Source organism: Cherax quadricarinatus, chromosome 88 (genome assembly GCF_038502225.1).
Source record: "Cherax quadricarinatus isolate ZL_2023a chromosome 88, ASM3850222v1, whole genome shotgun sequence".
NCBI lineage: Eukaryota > Metazoa > Arthropoda > Malacostraca > Decapoda > Parastacidae > Cherax > Cherax quadricarinatus.
In genome coordinates, this window is record NC_091379.1 from 7787198 (window position 1) to 7814224 (window position 27027).

Consider the following 27027-nt stretch of genomic DNA (forward strand, 5'->3'; position numbering starts at 1 on the left):
GTCCATGATAAAGATGCTTAAGTGTTATACATGTGTCTTAATAATCAGTACCACAGGAACACTTGTCACGACGTTTCGCTCCGATTTGGACACTATATTCTTCACCTCCCAATGTTTTACCACAGAGGTTATAAGCTCTGTATATAGCCTCTGATATACACCTTTATAACACCCGTCTCGCTCCTCCCGGTCGTAGCTAGCACCATGTTTTCTGATCTACCAGGCTGTTACATCCACCACTTAATATTTATTGCCATTATTATTATTATATATTTTGGATAGTTTTTATGGTTAGAGGATGAATGTTAGTTTTTGGGGTTGTCAGGGGGAGACGGGGTAGTTGCGGGGTGAAAAGGGGGGGGGGGGGTTGTGCAAATAGGTAGCGGTGTGTGGGAAGCACTTCGTTAGCGACCATTACAGGTGTTTCTCCTGTCATCGACCTCTGTGTGTGTGTCTCTGTGTCTGTGTCTGTCTGTCTGTCTGCCTGTTTACGTACTCACCTATATGTAGTTGCAGGGGGGGGGTAGGATCGATTCACAATTCCTGACCCGTGTGTGTGTGTGTGTGTGTGTGTGTGTGTGTGTGTGTGTGTGTGTGTGTGTGTGTGTGTGTGTGTGTGTGTGTGTGTGTGTGTGTGTGTACTCACCTAGTTGTACTCACCTAGTTGAGGTTGCGGGGGTCGAGTCCGAGCTCCTGGCCCCGCCTCTTCACTGATCGCTACTAGGTCACTCTCCCTGAGCCGTGAGCTTTATCATACCTCTGCTTAAAGCTATCATGTCCCCCCTATCTCTCCTGTCCTCCAGTGTCGTCAGGTTGATTTCCCTTAACCTCTCATCATAGGACATACCTCTTAACTCTGGGACTAGTCTTGTTGCAAACCTTTGCACTTTCTCTAGTTTCTTTACATGCTTGGCTAGGTGTGGGTTCCAAACTGGTGCTGCATACTCCAATATGGGCCTAACGTACACGGTGTACAGGGTCCTGAACGATTCCTTATTAAGATGTCGGAATGCTGTTCTGAGGTTTACTAGGCGCCCATATGCTGCAGCAGTTATTTGGTTGATGTGTGCTTCAGGAGATGTGCCTGGTGTTATACTCACCCCAAGATCTTTTTCCTTGAGTGAGGTTTGTAGTCTCTGGCCCCCTAGACTGTACTCCGTCTGCGGTCTTCTTTGCCCTTCCCCAATCCTCATGACTTTGCACTTGGTGGGATTGAACTCCAGGAGCCAGTTGCTGGACCAGGTCTGCAGCCTATCCAGATCCCTTTGTAGTTCTGCCTGGTCTTCGATCGACTGAACTCTTCTCATCAACTTCACGTCATCTGCAAACAGGGACACCTCGGAGTTTATTCCTTCCGTCATGTCGTTCACAAATACCAGAAACAGCACTGGTCCTAGGACTGACCCCTGTGGGACCCCGCTGGTCACAGGTGCCCACTCTGACACCTCACCACGTACCATTACTCGCTGCTGTCTTCCTGACAAGCATTCCCTGATCCATTGCAGTGCCTTCCCTGTTATCCCTGCTTGGTCTTCCAGTTTTTGCACTAATCTCTTGTGTGGTACTGTGTCAAACGCCTTCTTGCAGTCCAAGAAAATGCAATCCACCCACCCCTCTCTCTCTTGTCTTACTGCTGTCACCATGTCATAGAACTCCAGTAGGTTTGTGACACAGGATTTCCCGTCTCTGAAACCATGTTGTCTGCTGGTGATGAGATCATTCCTTTCTAGATGTTCCACCATTCTTCTCCTGACAATCTTTAACATGATTTTGCATGCTATACATGTGAGTGACACTGGTCTGTAGTTTAGTGCTTCATGTCTGTCTCCTTTTTTAAAGATTGGGACCACATTTGCTTTCTTCCATGCCTCGGGCAATCTAACTGTTTCAATAGATGTATTGAATATTGTTGTTAGGGGTACACATAGCGCCTCTGCTCCCTCTCTCAGGACCCATGGAGAGATGTTATCTGGCCCCATTGCCTTTGAGGTATCTAGCTCACTCAGAAGCCTCTTCACTTCTTCCTCGGTTGTGTGTACTATGTCCAGCACATGGTGGTGTACCCCACCTCTCCGTCTTTCTGGAGCCCCTTCTGTCTCCTCTGTGAACACTTCTTTGAATCTCTTGTTGAGTTCCTCACATACTTCACGGTCATTTCTTGTTGTCTCTCCTCCTTCCTTCCTTAGCCTGATTACCTGGTCCTTAACGGTTGTTTTCTTCCTGATGTGGCTGTATAACAGCTTCGGGTCAGATTTGGCTTTTGCTGCTATGTCGTTTTCATATTGACGTTGGGCCTCCCTTCTTATCTGTGCATATTCGTTTCTGGCTCTACGACTGCTCTCCTTATTCTCCTGGGTCCTTTGCCTTCTATATTTCTTCCATTCCCTAGCACACTTGGTTTTTGCCTCCTTGCATCTTTGGGTGAACCATGGGCTCATCCTGGCTTTTTCATTATTCCTGTTACCCTTGGGTACAAACCTCTCCTCAGCCTCCTTGCACATTGTTGCTACATATTCCATCATCTCATTAACTGGCTTCCCTGCCAGTTCTCTGTCCCACTGAACCTCATTCAGGAAGTTCCTCATTCCTGTGTAGTCCCCTTTCCTGTAGTTTGGTTTCATTTGTCCTTGCCTTCCTGCTTCCCCCTCCACTTGTAGCTCTACTGTGTATTCGAAGCTCAAAAACCACATGATCGCTGGCCCCAAGGGGTCTTTCATATGTGATGTCCTCAATATCTGCACTACTCAAGGTGAATACTAAGTTCAGTCTTGCTGGTTCATCCTCTCCTCTCTCTCTTGTAGTGTCCCTTACGTGTTGGTACATGAAGTTTTCCAGTACCACCTCCATCATCTTAGCCCTCCATGTATCTTGGCCCCCATGTGGCTCCAAGTTCTCCCATTCGATCTCCTTGTGGTTAAAGTCGCCCATGATCAGGAGCTTTGCCCTGCATGCATGAGCTCTTCTGGCCACTGTGGCTCAGTGTGTGTGTGTGTGTGTGTGTGTGTGTGTGTGTGTGTGTGTGTGTGTGTGTGTGTGTGTGTGTGTGTGTGTGTGCGCGCGCGTACGTGTACGTATATGTAGCAGTAATGTATTTTAATTACTGGGAACGCCTCCTAGTTCTAAATATGTACTCACTGGCGCGGAGGAGAGATACATGATAATGTGTAAGTGGAAGGTACTTGATGATCTGGTCCCAAATCTACACAGCTATAACAACATACTAGAATGAGAGAGATAGGAGAAAATGCTTAATAAACCCGATGGAAAGCAGGGGCGCCATGGGTATAATAAGGCTTTAAGGGGTATGAGAATACATGTGCTATCAAAACGTGTGTGTCTGTGGGAAGGGGCAGTAGGGCCACAGCTGGTGACCTCGTACACAGACATGTCACAGAACTGTCTGTGAAACCTTCCTTTTGTAAGCGTCATAGCTCAGTGGTACAGCACTAAACCTGCTACGTGTCAGAACCAGGAAGACTGGAGGGGTGAATATGACGGGTACACACACACAGTAGCAAGTTGATAATTACACTTGCCAGGAGGCTGGTGAATCTAAGAACTACCTTCAGGGACCTTAACAAAACAGTCGTCGAGTGTTAGCTTGTATTTGAAGCCCTTTATATAGCATGCAAAGCCACCATTGAACCTCCCACCTGATGAATTAAGTTCCCTATGGAAGACAGATGCAGGTCTCTTGGTAATTTCCCTTATGCACGGGTACTGAAAAGTCTTGGCCCCTGTTCACTTAAGTTATTGCTCAGTGTATTCATTGTAGTTTGTAACTGTGTGTTTTATTGTAGGTATTTTGCTCCGACTACCAAGTGTCTTGTTTTCTTAAGGGGCACGTCAGTTCCCCTCTCTTCTAATATGTTATTTTTCCCCTATCTACCTTGTCCATAATTAGCATCGCATTTGCTTTGTTTCGTAAGGTGAAGTTCAGGATCTTTCTTTAATTCATGGTATAACTTAACAAATCTTTGATGATAGTTGTGTTGTAGAAGTCTGAGCTTTGCTCGCACCTCTGCAACAGATCTTTCTGAATTAAGTAAAGATCCTGGACTTCACCTTACGAAAGCAGACAAAGCAAATACGATAATAATTATGGACAACGTAGATTATAGGGGAAAAATAAACATGATATTAGGAGACAGGGAAACTTAAGCGCCTCTTAAGGAGTGATTTCTGTGGGTAGATATCTGGACTATACTTGGAGGGTGTGCCGGGGGTCAACGCCCCCGCGGCCTGGTCCATAACCAGGCCTCACGGTGGATCAGAGCCTAATCAAACAGGCTATTACTGCTGGCCACAGTAAATTATGAGGTATTCCTCGTCTAATTTCCAGGTAGTTTGGTTCAAGGGACTTCAAACGTTCACAATAATTTAAGTGCTCGACTTATTTTGTACGAACAGTGAAGGTTCTCTGTACATTTTCCAGTTCTGCCATTTCTTCAGTCTTTTTTAAAAGTGGGTGTTTCTGTGCAGTAGTATTGCACTGTAAGGAGAAGTAACTTGTGTGTAGTAACACAAGAACGTTTATTATACACGTATGCAACACTTGGGTATTTTTATTGTGGAAAGAGAAATGGTTCAGAGAACCGACAAGTTGATAAATTAGATACCCAAGTGTTGCACACGTGTCTAATTGATCAACTTGTCGGTTCTCTGAACATTTATCATCCACAATAAAGATACCCAAGTGTTGCACACGTGTCTAATTGATCAACTTGTCGGTTCCCTGAACAAATATCACAAGAGGCGGCCATCAAGCAAGTTGTTAGTATAAGCGCCGTCACTCCTGCCATCACTACCACAACACTTATAGTCTCTTTACCATAAAACTTCTTAGATTTCTTACTACAATAACAGCGTTCATTCACACCTCATCTCTCTTCTATAACAATATACGTGTGTGTTGAGGTGCAACAGGAAAACCCTGGAAGCCGGTCACAGCTACATAACAGGTAACTCATCACGTGGCAGTATGCATTGAGAAGGAAAAAAAAAGTTGAGGTTGTCTGTTTTGGTGGCTTCCGTTCCCAGGGAGAGAGTGATCCTGTGGCCTCTCGTTCATGGTGTGTATGGTGTCAGCAGTGACAGCTGGTGATTATATAGCAATGCTGCCTTCTCTCTCTTTCTCTCTCTCTCTCTCTCTCTCTCTCTCTCTCTCTCTCTCACTCACACTTTTCTAAGGAAACTTACACTACATTCCATTGTTCATTTACTCGGTGTATTGCATGTGCTTTTCTTCAGTCCACAGGTCACAATACATTGAATACGTTGTAGTTTTCTACCTTACATTCACTTCCGCTGCCTTCTTTCTCAAGAAAAACATTCTTCCATTGAGATATATATATATATATATATATATATATATATATATATATATATATATATATATATATATATATATATATATATCTCTCTATATATATATATGCAACTTACACTTTTTTTTAGTATTGGGAGTATTGTAAGAAGGTAGTGGAGTCACGCTGTGTAATATGGCCAGTCATCATAGCTTCTCACAAGTTAAAACGTACACACAAGCATGAGCAAAATAATCACCTCTGTCATGAAACTTTCCTACCAAGATACATCCAGAGCACTGAACTTAAAATTTCTTGAGTAGACACACAATGTTTGACGCTAGAGAACAACTCTCCGGCAGACTTGGAGGCAGTTGTGTGATCCCCTAAGGATCTAATGCTGCCTCATGAATATTATTAAAGTGTGTTATGGGAAGAGGAAGGTATGTGAGAGGGATATAAATTATGACAATATCTAACTCTCGACAAGGAATTAACACTGAAAAAAATATCGATTTTCAAAGTGTGCGAGCACTGGTTTAGCAACAGTTGTAGTTGAGTGAGTGGCACAAAGTGTCAAATACTGTTATTGAGATAAATACTAAGAGTGGTTTTCAGAGTAGGTTACACAGGTACACAAGTGGGAACGTTGAAGTAGAAGTAGGCCCTAGGGCGCCTATCATAATTACTAGGCCTACTGTACTTCTCATTATGTGTTATGTAATAGGTGTAAACCACAAGTGTACTTCGCTCGTTCTAGGAAGGGTATACTTTCTGGTTCTTGCCTTATTCTTTATAATTTCGTCTTTGTAGTTACGGCAGTAGAAAGATGTTTATGGTGTCCCTATCTTTAATTTGTCTTACATTATAACTTCTGGACATTTCCAGTAGTTATGGCACACACTACCTCATCTTGAAGTACCTTCAACATGTCTTCTAATATACCTATCAACAGTTATTTTTAAATGTTCTTTGATAATTTAAACTCGTGCCCTCGTGCTGTCTCTTCTGATCTACTTATCTGGTGTCTGTCTGCTGATGTTGCCGAGGATCACCGCCCGGTCTGAGACCAAACCTGGTTGACGGTCTGGTGATTCAGGTTGTTGATGCTTGGCGGACGTAGTTCGATGTGGAGACCACAGACTGGTTCATCAGGAACTAATCAAGTTCCCACTTGTACTAATCAAGTTCCCACTTGTACTAATCAAGTTCCCACCTGTACTAATCAAGTTCCCACTTGTACTAATCAAGTTCCCACTTGTACTAATCAAGTTCCCACTTGAAGACAAATCTGGAAGGAGTGTTCTTCAATTCCCTTTTATGGTTGAAGGGATTGTGTTACAAAGATTTGTTCCTTTATGCTTATTAAGTTATCTTTTAGTTTATTACATGCTAAATTATAACTCAAAAGCATAAGAGGACTAAAGGGTTTCCAGCACCTACATGCGAGCTGCTAGCAGCAACAGATTGGTACATCAGAAAGTCAACAGAGTAGTCTGGTCCCAGGGACGGGCTGCGAAGGTGGAAGAATTCTCGAAACTGGTCCTTGACCATTTCTGATCAACCAGGCTGTGGTGTCTACCTCCGCGCAGGTGTTCCAATGAAGGCATATCCAGTGCTGTCATTCTTTGAAATTCATATTTCTTAACTGAGGAATCTTTTTTTCTGCAACGCTTCAGATATTCTCTCTCACGTGTTAGCAAATTATTAGAAGACGGGCGAGTAACATTATGTGGTGGGAAACCCGGGCAGGAGACAGACAGTTTAAACACAAAATTTCGGAAAATCTGCACTCAAAACTGGACACTCGGGAGCTTAACAACTTATAATACCATAGCTGAAACAATCACCAAGTTTCACATTGTAAATGGTAACTGGATGAGGCTACGTTCCCGCGAGTGATCACTGGATCGTAGTTCAGGACAACCCGGAGGACTGACTAACATTTGTAGATGAATGGTTCACAGAACCGACATGTTGATAAATTAGATACATGTGCAACTCTTGGGTATCTTTATTGAGGAAAACGTTTCGCCACAGTGGCTTCATCAGTCCGTACAAAGGAGAATCTTGAAGAACAGGAGGAGAGTGAGGTAATCAGTCCCTCAAGCTTGAGTCGATGTGGTCAGTCCATCAAGATACCCAAGAGTTGCACATGTGTCTAATTTATCAACTGACTAACATATACACTCACAGCTGTATGAAGACTTAAGTCTCAAGTTGCCCAGTAAGCTGTTATTGGCACACCGTTTTGCTCTGCATAGAGCTGGAGCTTGATGTGAGAAAGCTGTACACAGTGCGAAATGTTGTCACAATAAAAGCTTGTCCTGAGGGACTGATTACCTCTTCTTTTGTATATAGTTCTACAGTCTTCTCATTATGTCCTTGAATTTGTATTGATAAAGCCACTGGAGGACAAAACGTCTACATTAATGACACCCAGATGTTGCATATGTATCTAATTCTTCACCACTGTTACAATGGTATTTGTTCTGGAACTTGTGTTTGTCAGTGTAACTGTCGGTAATACACCATTTCATCCACTCAAAACTGTATTCGCAGAAGATAACAACACTGTTGGGACGTGTAGAAATCTTTAATCTTGAGTAAACTTGACACATACTTCCTCCAAGTTCTAGATCAACCAAACTGTGAAGGATATGTGGACCAGCGGGCCGCCAGCAGCAACAGCCTGGTTGACCAGATAAGTACCAGGCAAGCCTGGTCCAGGGTCGGGCTGTGGGAGTAGGAAAAAGCCTGGAAACCCGTCAAAGAGACAGAGGTACACATCTCCGTCATCAGGTGGTCATGATAACTGTCAATAATTATATGGTTCAGAGAACCGACAGGATGATGAATTGAAGTAGCTTCATCTGTCCAATGCTGAGAAAGATGAAAGATGAGGAAGACTGTGAATCAGTGTGATCAGTCCATCAATCTTAAGATTGATGGATTGAACACATTAAATACCACTGGCATTGGAGAATTCTGTAGGCCAGTCAACAGTCTCTAGGTCTGCTGTGAAATTCCTTATTGAGGCCTCGTCATGGAGTCTAAATGAGACTTTGTTGTATTCGAGTGGTGGTTTACTAATGTTTGTTAAGAGGAAGGTTGGGTAGTGGTCAGTAGTGCTGTCTGTGATTATCCCTGATTTAAGAGGGGTTTTAACTTCAGGCTGAGGGACTGTATTACCTCAAACTCCTCCTCATCTTCCACCTTTCTCTGCATTAGACTGAAGAAGCCACTGACTGGCAAAACATTTCCACAGTAAAGATACTCAAGCGTTGCACAAGTGTCTGATTCATTATGTTAACTGTCAGCCAATATTAAATATTCTCTTCTCATATTAAGTTAATTTGAAGTTTTCATCAGTGTCACTTCCCAGACACTCGCTTCTAAATGAGATTTTGTTGCTAAATTGTGCCACCGTAATTCTGTAGCGTTTTTTATGTGTTTTTTTATTACTGTACCAATTTAAATTTAACCGTGGTTTAACAGTGAAAATGTTGAAAATGAAAAAAAAAAGATATCTTTTGAAGAACAAGAAATCACAATACCGTGACTGGAAGAATATAGAAATAACCCGCACATAGGAGAAAGAAAAGGTTACGACGACGTTTCGGTCCAACTTGGACCTTCAGTAAATTATCCAAGTCGGGCCGAGATGTCGTAAGCTTTTCTCTCTCCTATGTGCGGGTTATTTGTGTAGATATCTTTAAAAGCTGGACATTTCTAGGAATATAACATTCTGACGATGATCATTTTCTATCTGAACAGCGAAAATGTGGAAAGTTTTTAGATTTTTGAATGTAAAAAAAAAGAGGGGGGGAGGGGTTGCTGGTGAAATATTGACAGCAGCCGTGAAATTTATGACTGAATTTGAGAATACTGTTCAGTGACTATTTTTTTGCTCGGAGTTTGAAAGCGTCGTCTGTTCGACGTTCTGATATTCTTTTTTTTAAACTGGTGTCCGTTAACCATTCAAGTTTGAGATTTGAAAATAGCGTCCGTTGACTGGGGGAGTAACGGTTTTAAGACGTGTGTTGAAGGTAATGACTCGACACCCAGTGTGGGTTAAGTGTCCCAAACCAGACACACACTACATCGTAACTCTGAAATATTACTTGTACTCAACCATTTGTTCCTACGTAACAGTGAAATATTACTTGTACTCAACCATTTGTTCCTACGTAACAGTGCAATATTATTTGGTAGGTAAGACACATAGGCAACAGTTAGGTAGCTTTATTCCGAAACGTTTCGCCTACACAGTAGGCTTCTTCAGTCGAATACAGAAAGTAGGCAGGAACAGTAGAGATGTGAAGACGATGTAATCAGTCCATCACCCTTGAAGTTGTAGAATTTGAGGTTGTCAGTCCCTCAGCCTGGAGAAGTTCAGTTCCATAGTCAGGAACTATCTGAAGATCAAGCGACAGTGCGGAGACTTAAATACTGTCGGAAGGAGAGGTGCAGAGTAGTAGTAGTGAGAATGTAGCCGCTGAGAAGACACGTCCCTCTCAGATCAAACATTTCTCACTTGAAAAAGTTGTCCAAGGAGTTTTCTGTACCAAGGTGCCATGTGTTGCAGTGTCTGACAGGATAAATATCAAAATGGTATACAATACTCAACCATTTGTTCCTACGTAACAGTGAAATATTACTTGTACTCAACCATTTGTTCCTACGTAACAGTGAAATATTACTTGTACTCAACCATTTGTTCCTACGTAACAGTGAAATATTACTTGTACTCAACCATTTGTTCCTACGTAACAGTGAAATATTACCTGTACTCAACCATTTGTTCCTACGTAACAGTGAAATATTACTTGTACTCAACCATTTGTTCCTACGTAACAGTGAAATATTACTTGTAATCAACCATTTGTTCCTACGTAACAGTGAAATATTACTTGTACTCAACCATTTGTTCCTACGTAACAGTGAAATATTACTTGTACTCAACCATTTGTTCCTACGTAACAGTGAAATATTACTTGTACTCAACCATTTGTTCCTACGTAACAGTGAAATATTACTTGTACTCAACCATTTGTTCCTACGTAACAGTGAGATATTACTCGTACCCAAGTAACAGTAAAATATTAGTTAAGTACAATGACTCTCATGGCTTTAGCGCTTAACTTGGTTTAGAAAGACACGTGAGTAAACACTACCTAACAACACAGGAGTCACATGTTCCCATTGTCTGTATGTATAATGTTCGCCAAGACCGGGGTCCTGACACGGGTCTTATTGTCTGTATGTATAATGTTCGCCAAGACCGGGGTCCTGACACGGGTCTTATTGTCTGTATGTATAATGTTCGCCAAGACCGGGGTCCTGACACGGGTCTTATTGTCTGTATGTATAATGTTCGCCAAGACCGGGGTCCTGACACGGGTCTTATTGTCTGTATGTATAATGTTCGCCAAGACCGGGGTCTTGACACGGGTCTTATTGTCTGTATGTATAATGTTCGCCAAGACCGGGGTCCTGACACGGGTCTTATTGTCTGTATGTATAATGTTCGCCAAGACCGGGGTCTTGACACGGGTCTTATTGTCTGTATGTATAATGTTCGCCAAGACCGGGGTCCTGACACGGGTCTTATTGTCTGTATGTATAATGTTCGCCAAGACCGGGGTCCTGACACGGGTCTTATTGTCTGTATGTATAATGTTCGCCAAGACCGGGGTCTTGACCCGGGTCTTATTGTCTGTATGTATAATGTTCGCCAAGACCGGGGTCCTGGCACGGGTCTTAATCTTGCGATGACCCGTCTGTGCCATTGTCTGCCTGTCCTCATCTTAATATGACATTCTTCAGGTCACCATGTGTCACTCACACCTCACTTTCCTCCCATATACACTGTTTAACGTCTGTGTTAGAAGTGATCAAGGTCCCGGCACTGAAATGTTTTCTAATAAATATGTCCTAGTGTTTACTCATGTCTTTCTAAACCAGTTTGTCGGTATCTATTACCATGCTTTATAACATCATTTAACTAGGCTAACACCGGACGAACCTGGTCAGTGGTCGGGCTCTGGGAGTAGAAGGACTCTCGGAACTCTTCAAAGGTATATCAGAGGTATGACTTCAACATTTGGGATGCCCACAGACTGTATTGAAGACTCACGAAATTGTAATAACATCGATGACCTAGAGTTTAAGGACTAGCTGGCCGGGTTCAGACCCCACCCGTTCCGTGATTTGTATTCAACTAGCCAGGCTGTGGTTCCTAAAGTGAATTGCGTGCGGTCGGTAGTAACAACCTGGTTGATCAGACTTTGATCCACCAGACAGCCTGGTCTGGGAGCGGACCGTTGACCCTTCAAAGCATCCTTCAGGTATACTTGAGATGTTCTAGCTGCGGTATTGTGACTTGTAACAGTCTTGTTGTTTATTAAGGTGATAACTGTAACAGCAGCAGTCGTGGAGATGACTGACGACGTCAATATTAACTGACAACGTCAATATTAACTGGCATCGTCAATATTAACTGGCATTATTATTATTATAATCAAGGGGGAAGCGCTAAACCCGGAGGATTATACAGCGCCTGGGGGGGGATGTGGAAGGCATTCAGGCTTAATTCGGGGAACTGGAGCACAGATCCAATTCCCTAAATCAAGAGCCCCTCACCAACATCAAGGAACCTTCCTTGAGGGGTATTAACTGACAACGTCATTATTAACTGGCAACGCCAATATTAACTTCAGCGTTCACAATTACCTTATGTTCCTCAGTGTTTATAATGTAATTTAATCTTTCATTTATGAGTAGTTTTCTCTCCCTGTTTTCCTTTCTCCTTTAACTTACTCTACTGTATGTTGCCTGTAATACAACATTGCTCTCGTGAGTCCTCTTAACGTAGTTTTTCGTTATGCTTACTCATCTCAATGTAGCTTTCATTGTCCTGAGTGGTCGCAACACAGTTTTCCCACACACTTTCACTTTTCTTGGTTGCCTCAGTTTTTAGCCATATTTTTGTTTATCTTATGCCCCACTTTTCTTGCAGTTGCCTTTGTTTCTAGTCTTTTTCTTTAGTTTCTCTTATGCCCCTCTGAGGTAAATATTTAGATCCTTTCAAAGACGAAGTTAGGTTAGTGTTGCGGCGATCAGGTCATCAGTTACTAAGTCACAGTGTGCGGTTCACGACAGTTTGTTCATGAAACGGAGACTTAATAAGTGCCTAGTGGGTGAAACGTCCGGGTGGAAACGTCGGGCATGTTTCCTTACACCTGCTGCCCTTGTTCTCCTATCAGTAAGTGGGTACCTGGGTGTTAGTCACTGGTGTGACTAACACCCAGGTACCTAGCGACGACTTAATAAATTAGACATATGTGCAACACTTGGGTATCTTTATTGAGGAAACGTTTTGCCACAGTGACTTCATCAGTCCAATATAAAGAAGAATGGTGAAGATGAGAAGGCGTTTGAGGTAATAAGTCCTCTAGCCTGAAGTCGATGTAATCAGTCCATTAGTCTTGATAAGATTGATGGACTGATAACATGGACATGTCTAATTTATCACCTTAGATAGGTCTGGTCTTTGAAATGAGCTCAGGTAGGATAACAGCTCTTGGTCTGTTAGAGAGCTCAGGTAGGATAACAGCTCTTGATCTGTTAGAGAGCTCAGGTAGGATAACAGCTCTTGGTCTGTTAGAGAGCTCAGGTAGGATAACAGCTCATGGCCTGTAAGTGAGCTCAGGTAGGATAACAGCTCTTGGCCTTTGAGCTCAGGTAGGATAACAGCTCTTGGCCTTTAAAACTGATTTGTGTAAAGAAATTATCAGTAAAATAAATCGTATATTTGTTATTAACGTACAGTGGGGGTACGGTATAACGAATCTAATTGGTTCTAGAACCTCGTTCGTTAGAGCGTTCGTTCGTTATAGGGGTAATCCGTTCCAGGCCCTGAAATACGACTACTTAACAATGAAAAATATAAAATTGCAAAAAAAAAAAAAATTCATAAAGGTGTATTTAAACTCCTAAAATAAAGAATATCATTAATACTTTTAATAAATTAATACAAAAAAATTAAAAGTACTGTAGTTTGTCCTATTTTAGTGTTGGTCAGGAGGCAGAGGAGAGAATTACCGTTCGTTATGTAAATATTTGTTATATAAACCGTTGGTTACAGCATACCCCACTGTACTTGTTTGTAACTAATAACGTTAATGTACGGATGGCGAAACGTCTACACTAAAGATACCAAGATGTTGCACGTGTGTCTCAAATTTTCATTAATGTACGAGCCTGGCCCATGGCCGGGTTCCGAGAGCAGGGAAACTCTCGAAACTCTTCAAAGGTATACGTACGAGGTGGTAATTATTGAGGACAGGTATGGAAGCTCCTCTCTGAGGGGACTCCCGTTACTGCAGACCACAATGCTAATAACAAAAGCGAGTGTGGTGCTTCTTGCAAGCACTGCAAACTGTCATTTGGTTGGACTAATTAATAACAGTCCGCCACAGTGTGACGGACTGACGGTAGCCACAAGACCTCTTTGCTTACCACATAACCCAGCTAATTGTGTACACCACTCCCGTCTTCCCTTCACTTCTTTGTATTTACCAAGTTTGGATACATCAGTAGTGGGCTAGCACACTCTTTTATATGATAGTTATATAGTGGGAACAAATGCTATGTTTTATATGATATATAGTGGGAACAGAAGCTATGTTTTGTATGATAGTTATAGAATGGGAACAAAAGGTAGGCATGTAGATGAATGGTTCAGAGAACCGACATGTTGATAAATTAGACACGTGCAACTCTTGGGTATCTTTATTGAGGAAACGTTTCGCCACACAGTGGCTTCATCAGTCCAGACCTACTTCCACATTGAACAAATGTGACACCACCTATGACTGCTGCACCTCTCCTGCCTACGGTTTATAAGCTCCTTCTCCGCACGTATGCCGTATTCTATTCAAGATTGATGGACTGACCACATCGACTCAAGGTTGAGGGACTGATTACTCAGTCTCCTCCTGTTCTTCAAGATTCTCCTTTGTATGGACTGATGAAGCCACTGTGTGGCGAAACGTTTCCTCAATAAAGATACCCAAGAGTTGCCCATGTGTCTAATTTATCAAAAGGTAGGCATGTTTCCCTGTTATTTTCCATCACTTGGGATGAGTTCCATGCGTGTGTTACAGCCTTCACTGGATGGTATTCAGACCTTTCTCCCACTTCCAGTCACGCATAACCAATGACAGTCATCTGTTTAATTTCCTTATTTGTGGTTAAACAGACGTTCGTATAGATTTACATTACGTAACCTCTGTAATTGATACCTGGCGTGAAGAATGGGACACATGTGCAACATCTGGGTATCTTTATTGTAGACGTTTCGCCATCCAGTGACTTGATCAATACAAATTCAAGTACACGATGGGAAGACAGTAGAACTATATACAAAAATTGAGGTAATCAGTCCCTCAGCCTTGGAGCACCGTAGACTACGGTGCTCTTCACCTCCAAGGCTGAGAGACTAATTACCTCATCTTTTGTATATAGTTCTACTCCAATTATGTCCTTGAATTTGTATTGATCAAGTCGATGGAGGGCGAAACGTCTACAGTAAAGATACCCAGATGTTGCACGTGTCTTAATTCTTCATCTTGTCGGTATTGTATACCATTCATCTACAGTGCCTGGCGTCGTTGTCTCCACAGCCCGGCTGATCAGTCAGGTTGTTGGTGCTAGCAGCATGCATTCTGACGTAGGCGATACAACCTGGCTGAACAGGAAACTAACATAACTTAAAGAAAATAGTATTTCTAAGTTTACAGGAAGCGTTAAGAAATTGACGTTGGATATTCTTATATCAGATGTATACAGTACCGACAAGTTGATCAAATAATACACATGTTGATAAATTAGACACACGTGCACCACATAAGCATCTTTATTGATTCCAGGCTGAGGGACTCTTTACCTCAAATTCCTTCTTTCTTCTGATCGGTCACAGACCGGGCCGCGGGGGCGTTGACCCCCGGAACTCTCTCCAGGTAAACTCCAGGTAAACATGTACTAAACGCTCAGGTGTGGCTTGTGTGTCTTATTCACCACATTGGATACCCATAAGAACGTTGACTTGGTAAAATGACGGGTGGGTGGTGGTGGTGAGGAGCCTTGCGGAGTCTCAGGCTGGGGACGGGTGAAGTCTTCTTCAACTACGTCCTCGCTTATACTCGCCCGCTGGGAGGAGGAGGAGGTCGCGCTGGGGACGGGTGAAGTCTTCAACTACGTCCTCACTTACACTCGCCCGCTGGGAGGAGGAGGAGGTCGCTCGCTAGTGTCCAAAAACCTCTTACGACTTCCCACGTTACTGTACACAACAGGGGAAGGAAACTACAGATGTCTTCGGTCGTGGCTAGTGAAGCTGGAAGGTTATATTACATTGTAAGCATAATGCAGCAGGCTCTTGGCGACTTTTAAATAGGCTTTCGAAATTTTGGGTTATTGCCACCGAAAAAAATGGTGCCTTTGTGGCGGTATACGAACTTTTGAAACTGCTGCGTTGGAAGTGTCGTAAAAGCGAGCGAGACTTTTTTGGTTACTGGTTTGAAAGTTATAACTTTGATACCAGTGTGACATAACCGGTGTCTGTGTGACCGTTAGAACCCTGTTTATGGTACTGGTGTGACTGTTAGAACCCTGTTTATGGTACCGGTGTGACCGTTAGAACCCTGTTTATGGTACCGGTGTGACCGTTAGAACCCTGTTTATGGTACCGGTGTGACCGTTAGAACCCTGTTTATGGTACTGGTGTGACTGTTAGAACCCTGTTTATGGTACCGGTGTGACCGCTAGAACCCTGTTTATGGTACCGGTGTGACCGTTAAAACTGTTTATGGTAATGATGTGACTGTTAGAACTGTTTATAGCACCATTGTTACCGTTAGAGCTACATCGTAAAAGGTGGTATTTAGCTGCTGGAATCAGTGTGATCACACATGTACTGGAGCTGTTTTGCTGGTTTTGTTACGCTGGTAAGAACATTTACGACAAGGACTGGTCCACTGAAGCTTGACCAATTCTTGAAGCTGTAGCGAGATATTTGCCGTTGTGTGTTATAACTAGTGGCTACATACGTAGTCTTACTGAAGTGTTTTGTAACAGCAGATTACAGTACTTTTTTATTTCAGTGTAAACAGGTGTATGGACTTCTGAAGTGTTGACTACTTAAACTCTCGAAACTCTTCAAAAGTATATCAAAGGTTGGCCCTAAATTAATCAGGAACTTAATAAAGTATGTTTGGAAATTAGTGAAGGCATTGAACAATGAGTTGTGTTGGAACCTACTCAAAGGTGTTTGAAAACTACTGGTGAAATTTCGAATCGGCAGACTATTAACAAGCACTAAAGACACCTGTGTTAAATAACCTTTGCCAATTATGGTTCATTAGGCCTTTGCTGCAGTGTTCCTCCATTTTTATGTTTTCTTGGAAATCTTGAGTAAGGTGAATTTGTAAGTTTGTGAGAGCATCTGAAGCTTATGTTGTAGCGTGTGGAGAGACAATGATGTGTTTCTTTATTACTTAAGAAGGAGAGGGAAAGTCTCAGCTAATTTGTTCCCGACTCTGCTGAGAAAACTTGAGTTACACGAGATGTGACTCACGTGTGAGGAAACTGCTCATGATGGTAATACTTGTGAACTGTGGGAACATTTTGTGAATACAAGTTGCTCTCTCTCCACGGCTCATCTTGTGAATTGTGGGAAGATATTGCAAATACAAGTTACTCTCTGTGCACGAGTGTTCTTTGTAGTGGTACACTGAGTATACAGGTGCTTCATCCAGTGTCAGTAAGTTTAAGGCAAATGTTTCTGTTAGATCCTCTCAGTACGTTGTGTTGCTAGTTACAAGTATAAATTATCCTCTTAAACTGTACATGAGAAGATTGTTGAATACTCGTGTACCCAAAATTAACATTGCTATCATAATTACACCTAAGTTTGGTGAAGGTGTTTGTCTGAAGAAATACGCAAATGATAGCAAGAGTACAAACATCTCTTGATTAATGTGGAAAGAATTCTCATAGCATTTGTGAGAAAGAAAAAGTTGTAGGTGCGAACTTAAAAAAAAAATAGATGCAAGTGATGGGACATGCAAAACTAAAACTTTTACCAGACTAATGGTGATGATAAATTTTGAAGACAGATAACAGTGAGAAAGCACGGTAATACAAGAGGAATTTCGCGAAGTCATGAATGAGAAATGTGTCTTCCATTTATACGTGATGGTTGATGGGTAGACCACTTACTGGTCATATCCAACAGTCATCCAGTCATCACATCGCTTATCTAGCCGTACTGCTAGTCAACTATACTAACCAAACACTTAGTAAGCAGTGATCAACTCAGCCTCCCTGGTTGAGACAAGAGGAGCTGGTATTACCTCTATAATGTTTATATAAGAATATAAACATTAGTGAGGCAGCTTTTGTCTCACTGAACACAGGACCACCATGCTCTTCATTTACAGTAATTTCCACGTAGGTATTCCTTTTGGTATACTGTTAGTTGGTAACCTTTTGTATCTTTTTATTTTAGTTTACTCTTGAGTGTATGTATTTGTAATTGTGTGTAGACATTGGCAGTGTTTGTAACAGTGTGTAGACATTGGCAGTGTTTGTAACAGTGTGTAGACATTGGCAGTGTTTGTAACAGTGTGTAGACATTGGCAGTGTTTGTAACAGTGTGTAGACATTGGCAGTGTTTGTAACAGTGTGTAGACATTGGCAGTGTTTGTAACAGTGTGTAGACATTGACAGTGTTTGTAACAGTGTGTAGACATTGACAGTGTTTGTAACAGTGTGTAGACATTGACAGTGTTTGTAACTGTGTGTAGACATTGTCAGTGTTTGTAACTGTGTGTAGACATTGACAGTGTTTGTAACAGTATGTAGACATTGACACTGTAACAGTGTGTAGACATTGACAGTGTTTGTAACAGTGTGTAGACATTGACAGTGTAACTGTGTGTAGACATTGACACTGTAACAGTGTGTAGACATTGACAGTGTTTGTAACAGTGTGTAGACATTGACACTGTAACAGTGTGTAGACATTGACAGTGTTTGTAACAGTGTGTAGACATTGACACTGTAACAGTGTGTAGACATTGGCAGTGTTTGTGGTGTTCCAATAATTAAGTCACCATACAGGTCTGTCACATTTTCAGTATCGTCGCTTAATATATTGATCATTTCGAGGGGAAGCCCTTGACGTTAATAATAGGCTCTTGATCCAGGAAATAAGAGACACTTCTATTCCTGTGATCACAACTGGTTTCTTCTCATTCCTCAGGCACTTTGACCCCTCGCAGTTTTAACGTCTTTCCGCGAGTACGTTAATTACATTATCTTGGAGTTATTTGCAGCGATCTACTACGTTAATTACATTATCTTGGAGTTACTACTGACTCCGGCCATACAGTAGAGCGGAAAAATAATGTAAGGGACCTGGGAGTAGTAATGTCTGAGGATCTCACTTTAAAGGATCACAACAGTGCCACGATCGCACGTGCAAAGAAAATGATAGGATGGATAATGAGAACTTTCAAAACGAGAGATGCCAAGCCCATGATGATCCTTTTCAAATCACTTGTTCTCTCTAGGCTGGAATACTGCTGTACATTAACATCTCCATTCAAAGCAGGTGAAATCGCAGATCTAGAGAGTGTACAGAGATCCTTTACTGCACGTATAAGTTTTGTCAAGCACCTTAACTACTGGGAATGCTTGGAAGCACTTGACTTGTACTCGTTGGAACGCAGGAGGGAGAGATATATCATAATCTACACTTGGAAAATCTTGGAAGGAATGGTCCCAAATCTGCACACAGAAATCACTCCCTACGAAAGTAAAAGACTGGGCAGGCGATGCAAAATGCCGCCAATAAAAAGTAGGGGCGCCATTGGTACACTAAGAGAAAACACCATAAGTGTCCAGGGCCCAAAACTGTTCAACAGCCTCCCATCAAGCATTAGGGGAATTGCCAATAAACCCCTGGCTGCCTTCAAGAGAGAGCTGGACAGATACCTAAAGTCAGTGCCGGATCAGCCGGGCTGTGGCTCGTACGTCGGACTGCGTGCGGCCAGCAGTAACAGCCTAGTTGATCAGGCCCTGATCCATCGGGAGGCCTGGTCATGGACCGGGCCGCGGGGGCGTTGATCCCCGGAATAACCTCCAGGTAACCTCCAGGTAGTTATTTGCAGCGATCTACTATTATGAGAAGAAATGATGATTAAGACACATGTGCAACAGTTGGCCATCTTTATTGTTGAAATGTTTCACCTACACAGTAGGATTCTTCAGTCACATACAGAGGCAGCTGGTGTAGCGAAATAAAGATGATGTAATCAGTCCATCAACCTTGGAGAAAATGGAGAAAAAGTATTTGAGGTGGTCAGTCCCCTCAGCCTGGAGAAGAGTTCAGGTCCACGGTCTGGAACCCTATCGTTCCACGCCATGGAGGGACTGACCACCTCAGATACTTTTTCTCCAAGGTTGAGGGACTGATTACATAATCTTTATTTCACTACTACACCAGCTGCCTCTGTATCTGACTGAAGAATCCTACTGTGTAGGCGAAACATTTCAACAATAAAGATGGCCAACTGTTGCACATGTCAGTATTTTATACAATTTTTAACATATTTGAAGTTGTGAGCAGATAGCCTGGGTGTGGACTAACAAGTCCTCTGCTGTCTGTCTTTCCCAGGAACTCCCGTGTAAAAGCCTCATGAACAGGGAAGGTGAGAGAACACTTGCACTCTGAAACGAATCAATAGATAGAGATGACCCGCATATTTCAGCCTCAGAGATGTGCTGAAAAAGGTCGCTGAGTGACTTTCATATATACCCATTCTCTCTCTCTCTCTCTCTCTCTCTCTCTCTCTCTCTCTCTCTCTCTCTCTCTCTCTCTCTCTCTCTCTCTCTCTCTCTCTCTCTCTCTCTCTCTCTCCCGTTGTTTATTCACTGTTTGTGATGTAAAGGTTTAGAAAACCGACAGTTTGAAGAATAAGACACTTGTGCAGCATTTGTAAATCTTTATTAAGGAAACGTTTCGCCAGTCATTGGCTTCTTCAGTCCAATACAGAGAAAAACGGTGAAGGGTAATTAGTCCCTCAGCCTGGAGTCTGTATGTTCAGCACATCATAACTGATTACCTCATTATCCTTCTCATCTTTCACCGTTTTCCTCTGCATTGGACTGAAGAAACCATTGGTTGGCGAAACTTTAACTCAGTAAAGATTTCTAAATGATACACAAGTGTCTCATTATTCACTGTTTATTCCGGTATATCTTCCGGCATCGGCATTCTCTTTTATATGCATTTATATATGATGAGAGGGACAAGAAGGTGACGAGTGTGTGAGACAGACGTTGACCAGTGATCTTCATCAGGTAATGTATACCCACATATGTTCTTAATATATCTCCTCTTTTCTTTAGTCTCATACCAGCATATCCAGCGTCTTTTGGTGTTTCTTGGCAGTTTTTATTTATTTTTTTTATTAATACATCGGTCGTTTCCCACCAAGGTAGGGCGGCCCGAAAAAGAAAAACTTTACCATCATTTACTCCATCACTGTCTTACCAGGCTCACACTTACACTACAGTTATAAAACTGCAACATTAACACCCCTCCTTCAGAGTGCAGGCACTGTACTTCCCATCTCCAGGACTCAAGTCCGGCCTGCCGGTTTCCCTGAATCCCTTCATAAATATTATCCTGCTCAGCACGTCAAGTCCTAAAAACCATTTATCTCCATTCGCTCCTATCTAACACGCTCACGCATGCTTGCTGGAAGTCCAAGCCCCTCGCACACAAAACCTCCTTTACCCCCTCCCTCCAACCTTTCCTAGGCCGACCCACTTTCCCTCCACTATATATTTATACACTTCTCGAAGTCATTCTATTTTGTTCCGTCCTCTCTACATGTCCGAAACACATAAGCAACCCCTCCCCAGTCCTCTGGATAATAGTTTTGGTAATCTCACACCTCCTCCTAAATTCCAAACTACGAATTCTCTGCATTATATTCACACCACACATTGCCCTCAGACACGGCATCTCCACTGCCTCCAGCCTTCTCCTTGTTGCAACATTCACCACCCATGCTTCACACCCATATAAGAGTGTTGGTATAACTATATTCTCGTACATTCCCCTCTTTGCTTCCTTGGAAAAAGTTCTCCGTATCCACAGACTCCTCAGTGTACCATTTACCTTTTCTCCTCGTTAATTCTATGATTCACCTCATCTTTCATAGACCCATCTGCTGACACGTCCGCTCCTAAATATCTGAATACATTCGCCACCTCCTCCATTATTTGTTATCCTCATCACCTTGCTCTGTCTTGTATTTCTTCTTTTACATACTCTACCAGACTCATCCACCAACCTCTGCAACTTCTCTTCAGAATCTCCCAAAAGCACAGTGTCATCAGCAAAGAGGAACTGTGACAACTATCACTTTGTGTTAGATTCTTTATCTTTTAACCCCCACCTCTTTGCCAACACCCGAGCATTCACTTCTTTTACAACCCCATCTGTAAATATATTGAACAACCATGGTGACATCACACATCCTTGTCTAAGGCCTACTTTTACTGGGAAATAATTTCTCTCCTACATACTCTAATCTGAGCCTCACTATCCTCGTAAAAACTTTTCACTGCTTTCAGTAACCTACCTCCTATTCCATACATTTGCAACATCTGCCACATTGCCCCCTATCCACCCTGTCATACGCCTTTTCCAAATACATAAATGCTACAAAAATCTTTTTACCCTTACCTAGATACTGTTCACTTACGTTTCACTGTAAACACTTTGGCTATACACCCTCTACCCTTCCAAAAGCTTCCCTGTTCGTCTACCATCCTACTCTGTCTTACTCTTAATTCTTTCAATGATAACTCTACCATACACTTTATCAGGTATACTCAGCAGACTTATTCCCCTATAATTTTTGCATGCTCCTTTGTCCCCTTTGCCTTTTTACAAAGGAACTATGCATGCTCTCTGCCAATCCCTAGGTACTTTACCCTCTGTGTTTACTAATTATGAAATCATCTAACAATAACAGCAAGTTGATGGGTAAGACATATACCCCCTCAAGGCTGAGGGACTCGTCACCTACCCCTCAAGGTTGAGGGACTCATCACCTCAAGATTACTTTTCATGTCACCAGTGTTATATTCACATGTATTCGACTGAAGAAGGCTGTTGTGCCGGGCGAAACGTTTTGGCAGTAAAGAGACCCAACTTCATTGTATGTTTATATTTTGTCTGGTTGTGTATGTTTAATTGGTAGTCTTGTGTATGATTCACTAGTGTATTATGTATGTGTTTTACTGAATATTATACTCCAGTACCTTCTGGTTATGTTGTGAATGTTATACTCCAGTACCTTCTGGTTATGTTGTGAATGTTATACTCCAGTACCTTCTGGTTATGTTGTGAATGTTATACTCCAGTACCTTCTGGTTATGTTGTGAATGTTATACTCCAGTACCTTCTGGTTATGTTGTGAATGTTATACTCCAGTACCTTCTGGTTATGTTGTGAATGTTATACTCCAGTACCTTCTGGTTATGTTGTGAATGTTATACTCCAGTACCTTCTGGTTATGTTGTGAATGTTATACTCCAGTACCTTCTGGTTATGTTGTGAATGTTATACTCCAGTACCTTTTGGTTATGTTGTGAATGTTATACTCCAGTACCTTCTGGTTATGTTGTGAATGTTTTACTCCAGTACCTTCTGGTTATGTTGTGAATATTATACTCCTCCCTTCCTCCCTTTTTTCCTCTCTCCCTCCCTCCCTTTTTCCTCCCTCCCTCCCTTCACGCCGCCTCTCATCAAAGAGCTGACGACAATTGTGATACATAAAGACATCTGTTTTTTTTTTTGTTGCGTGGGCGTCCTCCTGGTTAATTACGTCGTTTTTTACCACAATAATGATCTTGATAAGTGTGTGTGTGTAAGAGAGAGAGAGGGGGGGGAGGGTTCGTGCCGGGTGGTAATAATGTTCTTATATCACTTTATGGAGTTGTTAACTCTATTTGTGAGTGTTCTTCCAGGTGGGGAAGGGTGTTGACGGTGCTGGGGAAGGTTACCAGTTTGTGGGATGTGGAGCACTGAGTGGGGTGTGGGGGAGGGTGTCAATTTAGATGTAGGTGGCGGGGCATTGGTTGAGGAAGTGGGGAGTGGTGCAGTCTGCCACGGTGAAAAGTTGTGTTCCCAGGGCTCAGTGCTCGTCTCTGTTCTCTTTCATAAGATTGTAGGACCACTGCCTAGGCTGAGGGACTGATTAACCCAAACAACTACTCCTCATCTTCCACCTTTCTCTGCATTGGACTGAAGAAGCCACTGGCTGACGAAACGTTTTCAAAATATATATTTCGAGATGTTGCACAAGTGTCTCATTTATCAACTTGTCGGGTTTCTAAACCATTCATACACAGTACTGTATCATCCTTTACAGACGATACTAGAATATGGTAGCCAGGTCAGGTTACCCCATCCTTTACCTTACGGAAATACTAGGTTATGCAAGATAAATAGAGATGAAAGGAGCGGTGTAAATTCGAGAGAGAATGATTTGATACTTCGCTGTATTGATAAATTAAACACATGTGCAACACTTGGATATATTTACTGTGGAAATGTTTCACCATACAGTGGCTTCATCAGTCCTATACAAAGAAGAATGGTGAAGATCAGAAGGAGTTTGAGGTAATCAGTCTCTCAGCCTAGAATCAATGTAACCAGTCCATCAGTCTTTTTAAGACTGACGGACTGATTACATCGAATGCCATATGGCATTCTTTAGGTGCTAAGACTGAAACTTTTTTTTTAATAAATATGTCCTAGTGTTTTCTCACATCTCTTTCTAAACCAGTTTGTCGGTATTTGTTACTAAGGTTTTTACTATTCTTCGTAACACTGCGCTCAGTGAATATTGTAGTCACAGAGTGGACGGTAGCTTGACCCTGTGTATCTTGACCCTGTGTATCTTGGCTCTGTGTATTTTGACCCTGTGTATCTTGACTCTGTGTATTTTGACCCTGTGTATCTTGACCCTGTGTATCTTGGATCTGTGTATCTTGACCCTGTGTATCTTGGCTCTGTGTATTTTGACCCTGTGTAACTTGGCTCTGTGTATCTTGACCCTGTGTATCTTCGCTCTGTGTATCTTGACCCTGTGTATCTTGGCTTTGTGTATCTTGGCTCTGTGTTTCTTGACCCTGTTTATCTTGACCCTGTGTATCTTGGCTCTGTGTATCTTGACCCTGTGTATCTTGACCCTGTGTATCTTGGCTCTGTGTTTCTTGACCCTGTTTATCTTGACCCTGTGTATCTTGGCTCTGTATCTTCGCTCTGTGTATCTTGACCCTGTGTATCTTGACCCTGTGTATCTTGGCTCTGTGTTTCTTGACCCTGTTTATCTTGACCCTGTGTATCTTGGCTCTGTGTATCTTGACCCTGTTTATCTTGACCCTGTGTATCTTGGCTCTGTGTATCTTGACCCTGTGTATCTTGACCCTGTGTATCTTGGCTCTGTGTTTCTTGACCCTGTTTATCTTGACCCTGTGTATCTTGGCTCTGTGTATCTTCGCTCTGTGTATCTTGACCCTGTGTATCTTGACCCTGTGTATCTTGGCTCTGTGTATCTTGACCCTGTGTATCTTGACCCTGTGTATCTTGGCTCTGTGTATCTTGACCCTGTGTATCTTGACCCTGTGTATCTTGACCCTGTGTATCTTGACCCTGTGTATCTTGACCCTGTGTATCTTGGCTCTGTGTATCTTGACCCTGTGTATCTTGACCCTGTGTATCTTGACCCTGTGTATCTTGACCCTGTGTATCTTGACCCTGTGTATCTTGACCCTGTGTATCTTGGCTCTGTACTTGTATATAGGAAGGTCAGTTGTGGCTCAGTTGACGTTTTTTCTTATTGAAGTTGTCCAGTAGTCTGGATCAAGACTGTGATTTTCTGATATTCTTTCGACTACTTTGATACAGTGGCTTGTGTGTGCGATATTATCTTTACCAAGAGTCATGCAGAACACAAGACTCGTCTGCTGTGTGTGTTAGTCTTGTGTACGAAGAATTAGACACATGTGCAACATCTGAGCATCTATTTGTGGACAAATAAACGTAGCCAGAGGTTGCAGGTGTGTCTAATTCCCCATGCTGTCGGTATTATATACCATCCATGTATAGTCTTGTGCATTTACTCTGCCAGTTTGTCTTTCTGTTTTTGCCCATTTATACTTTCTGGAGCAGCGCAGTGCTCGTGGCTTCCATCTTCACTGTTTCTCATATAATACATTTAAACTTTCCCCTTGGTGGTAATACACGTGAATTATCTTTTTTCCAGGAGTCTACCACACTATTTGGGAAGAAAAACTTTATCTGTCTTATCGACAATGATTCTTTTTTTTTTCTTCCTGTCTTTTCGATAATTTTATTTTTTTTCCCTTCGTACCTTTTTGACAGTTATTTTTTCTGGGTTCCCAGTTGTTGCCATTTGTTGTTTTTCCCAAGAAAGTTTTTTTTCTGGCAACCTTCTACGCTTTTATGTTGATAGGACACGTGTGTAACAGTGAGGTGGTCAGTCCCTCAGCCTGGAGGCTGAGGGACTGACCACCTCAAAACTACGTCTTCAAGGGTGATGGACTAATTACATCGTCTTTACATCTTTACTGCTTCAGCTGCCTCTATACTCGACTGAAGAAGCCTATTGTTAAGGCGAAACGTTTCGGAATAAAGATACGTAACTGTTGCACCTGTGTGTTATCAACTTATCAGTGTTGTATATCATTGTGTCTCCTCTCACTCCCTTCCTGCTGGTTTACATGTAATTAATGCTGTTACTGATATTGCTGTTGCTGCAGCTGCTACTGTTGTTGTTCTCTGTTAAAGGCACTGTTATTGCTTCTGTAACTTTTGTAGTGTGTTGCTTCTGTTGATGTTGCTATTGTAGTTTACTGTTGTAGTGTTGCTGTAGTTAATGTATTTTGCATCATGTCCAACTGCTTGAATTTTGTTGCAAGCTTTTATTTATTTATTTATTATCTTTGCCATTTCCTTCCCTATCTTTTCCGCTTCCTTCTTTTTTTCGAATTTCTTTCCTCATTATCCTTGTCTTTTCTCCGTCATTTTATTTTTCTTGTTTGTATTTCTTGTTTCTCCTTTTATTTTGCCTATTTAACGTAAGAATCATTTTACAGCAAACTGATGTTTAGTTTTTCTGTAATAACAGGCAGATGGATAACGAGAGTCTACGATAAATATAGGATTTGATGTAGATTGATGTTCTAGGAGAAAGGGTAGGTGGATAAATTGTAGGTGGAATAGATAAAGGAATCAGTGTACGTGGGTGATTGATGGTTATTACTGAGTAAGGAGAGGTGGGTAGTGATTGATTATCGTAAATGAGGGAGGTGGGTGTGGATGGGTTAGTGTCAGCAAAGGTGTGTAGGTTGTGTGTGTGTGTGTGTGTGTGTTTGTGTGTGTGTGTGTGTGTGTGTGTGTGTGTTTGTGTGTGTGTGTGTGTGTGTGTTTGTGTGTGTGTGTGTGTGTGTGTGTGGCTTCCCGGGGCGGGGGTAAACAATGACTCCACCTGACCTCATTTTTCTTAACACTTCGTGAGTTTCTCTCTCACACTTGACAGTAGTGATG

At 42.2% G+C, this 27027-nt stretch overlaps 1 protein-coding gene across 7 annotated transcripts in view; it reads left to right on the top strand.

Annotated features, from left to right (window-relative positions):
* Positions 1–27027, top strand: part of Pkn (serine/threonine-protein kinase N) — a 792491-nt gene that overhangs the window by 190806 nt on the left and 574658 nt on the right. Inside the window, exon 1 of one of the 7 annotated variants that reach the window (XM_053790733.2) lies at positions 17778–17819. The exons of the other annotated variants lie outside the window; for them this stretch is intronic. Coding sequence (XP_053646708.1) covers positions 17793–17819 — 27 coding nt within the window. The 5' untranslated portion in view covers positions 17778–17792. Of the gene's footprint in view, positions 1–17777; positions 17820–27027 lie in introns of those variants that run through there. 7 annotated transcript variants of the gene reach the window in all.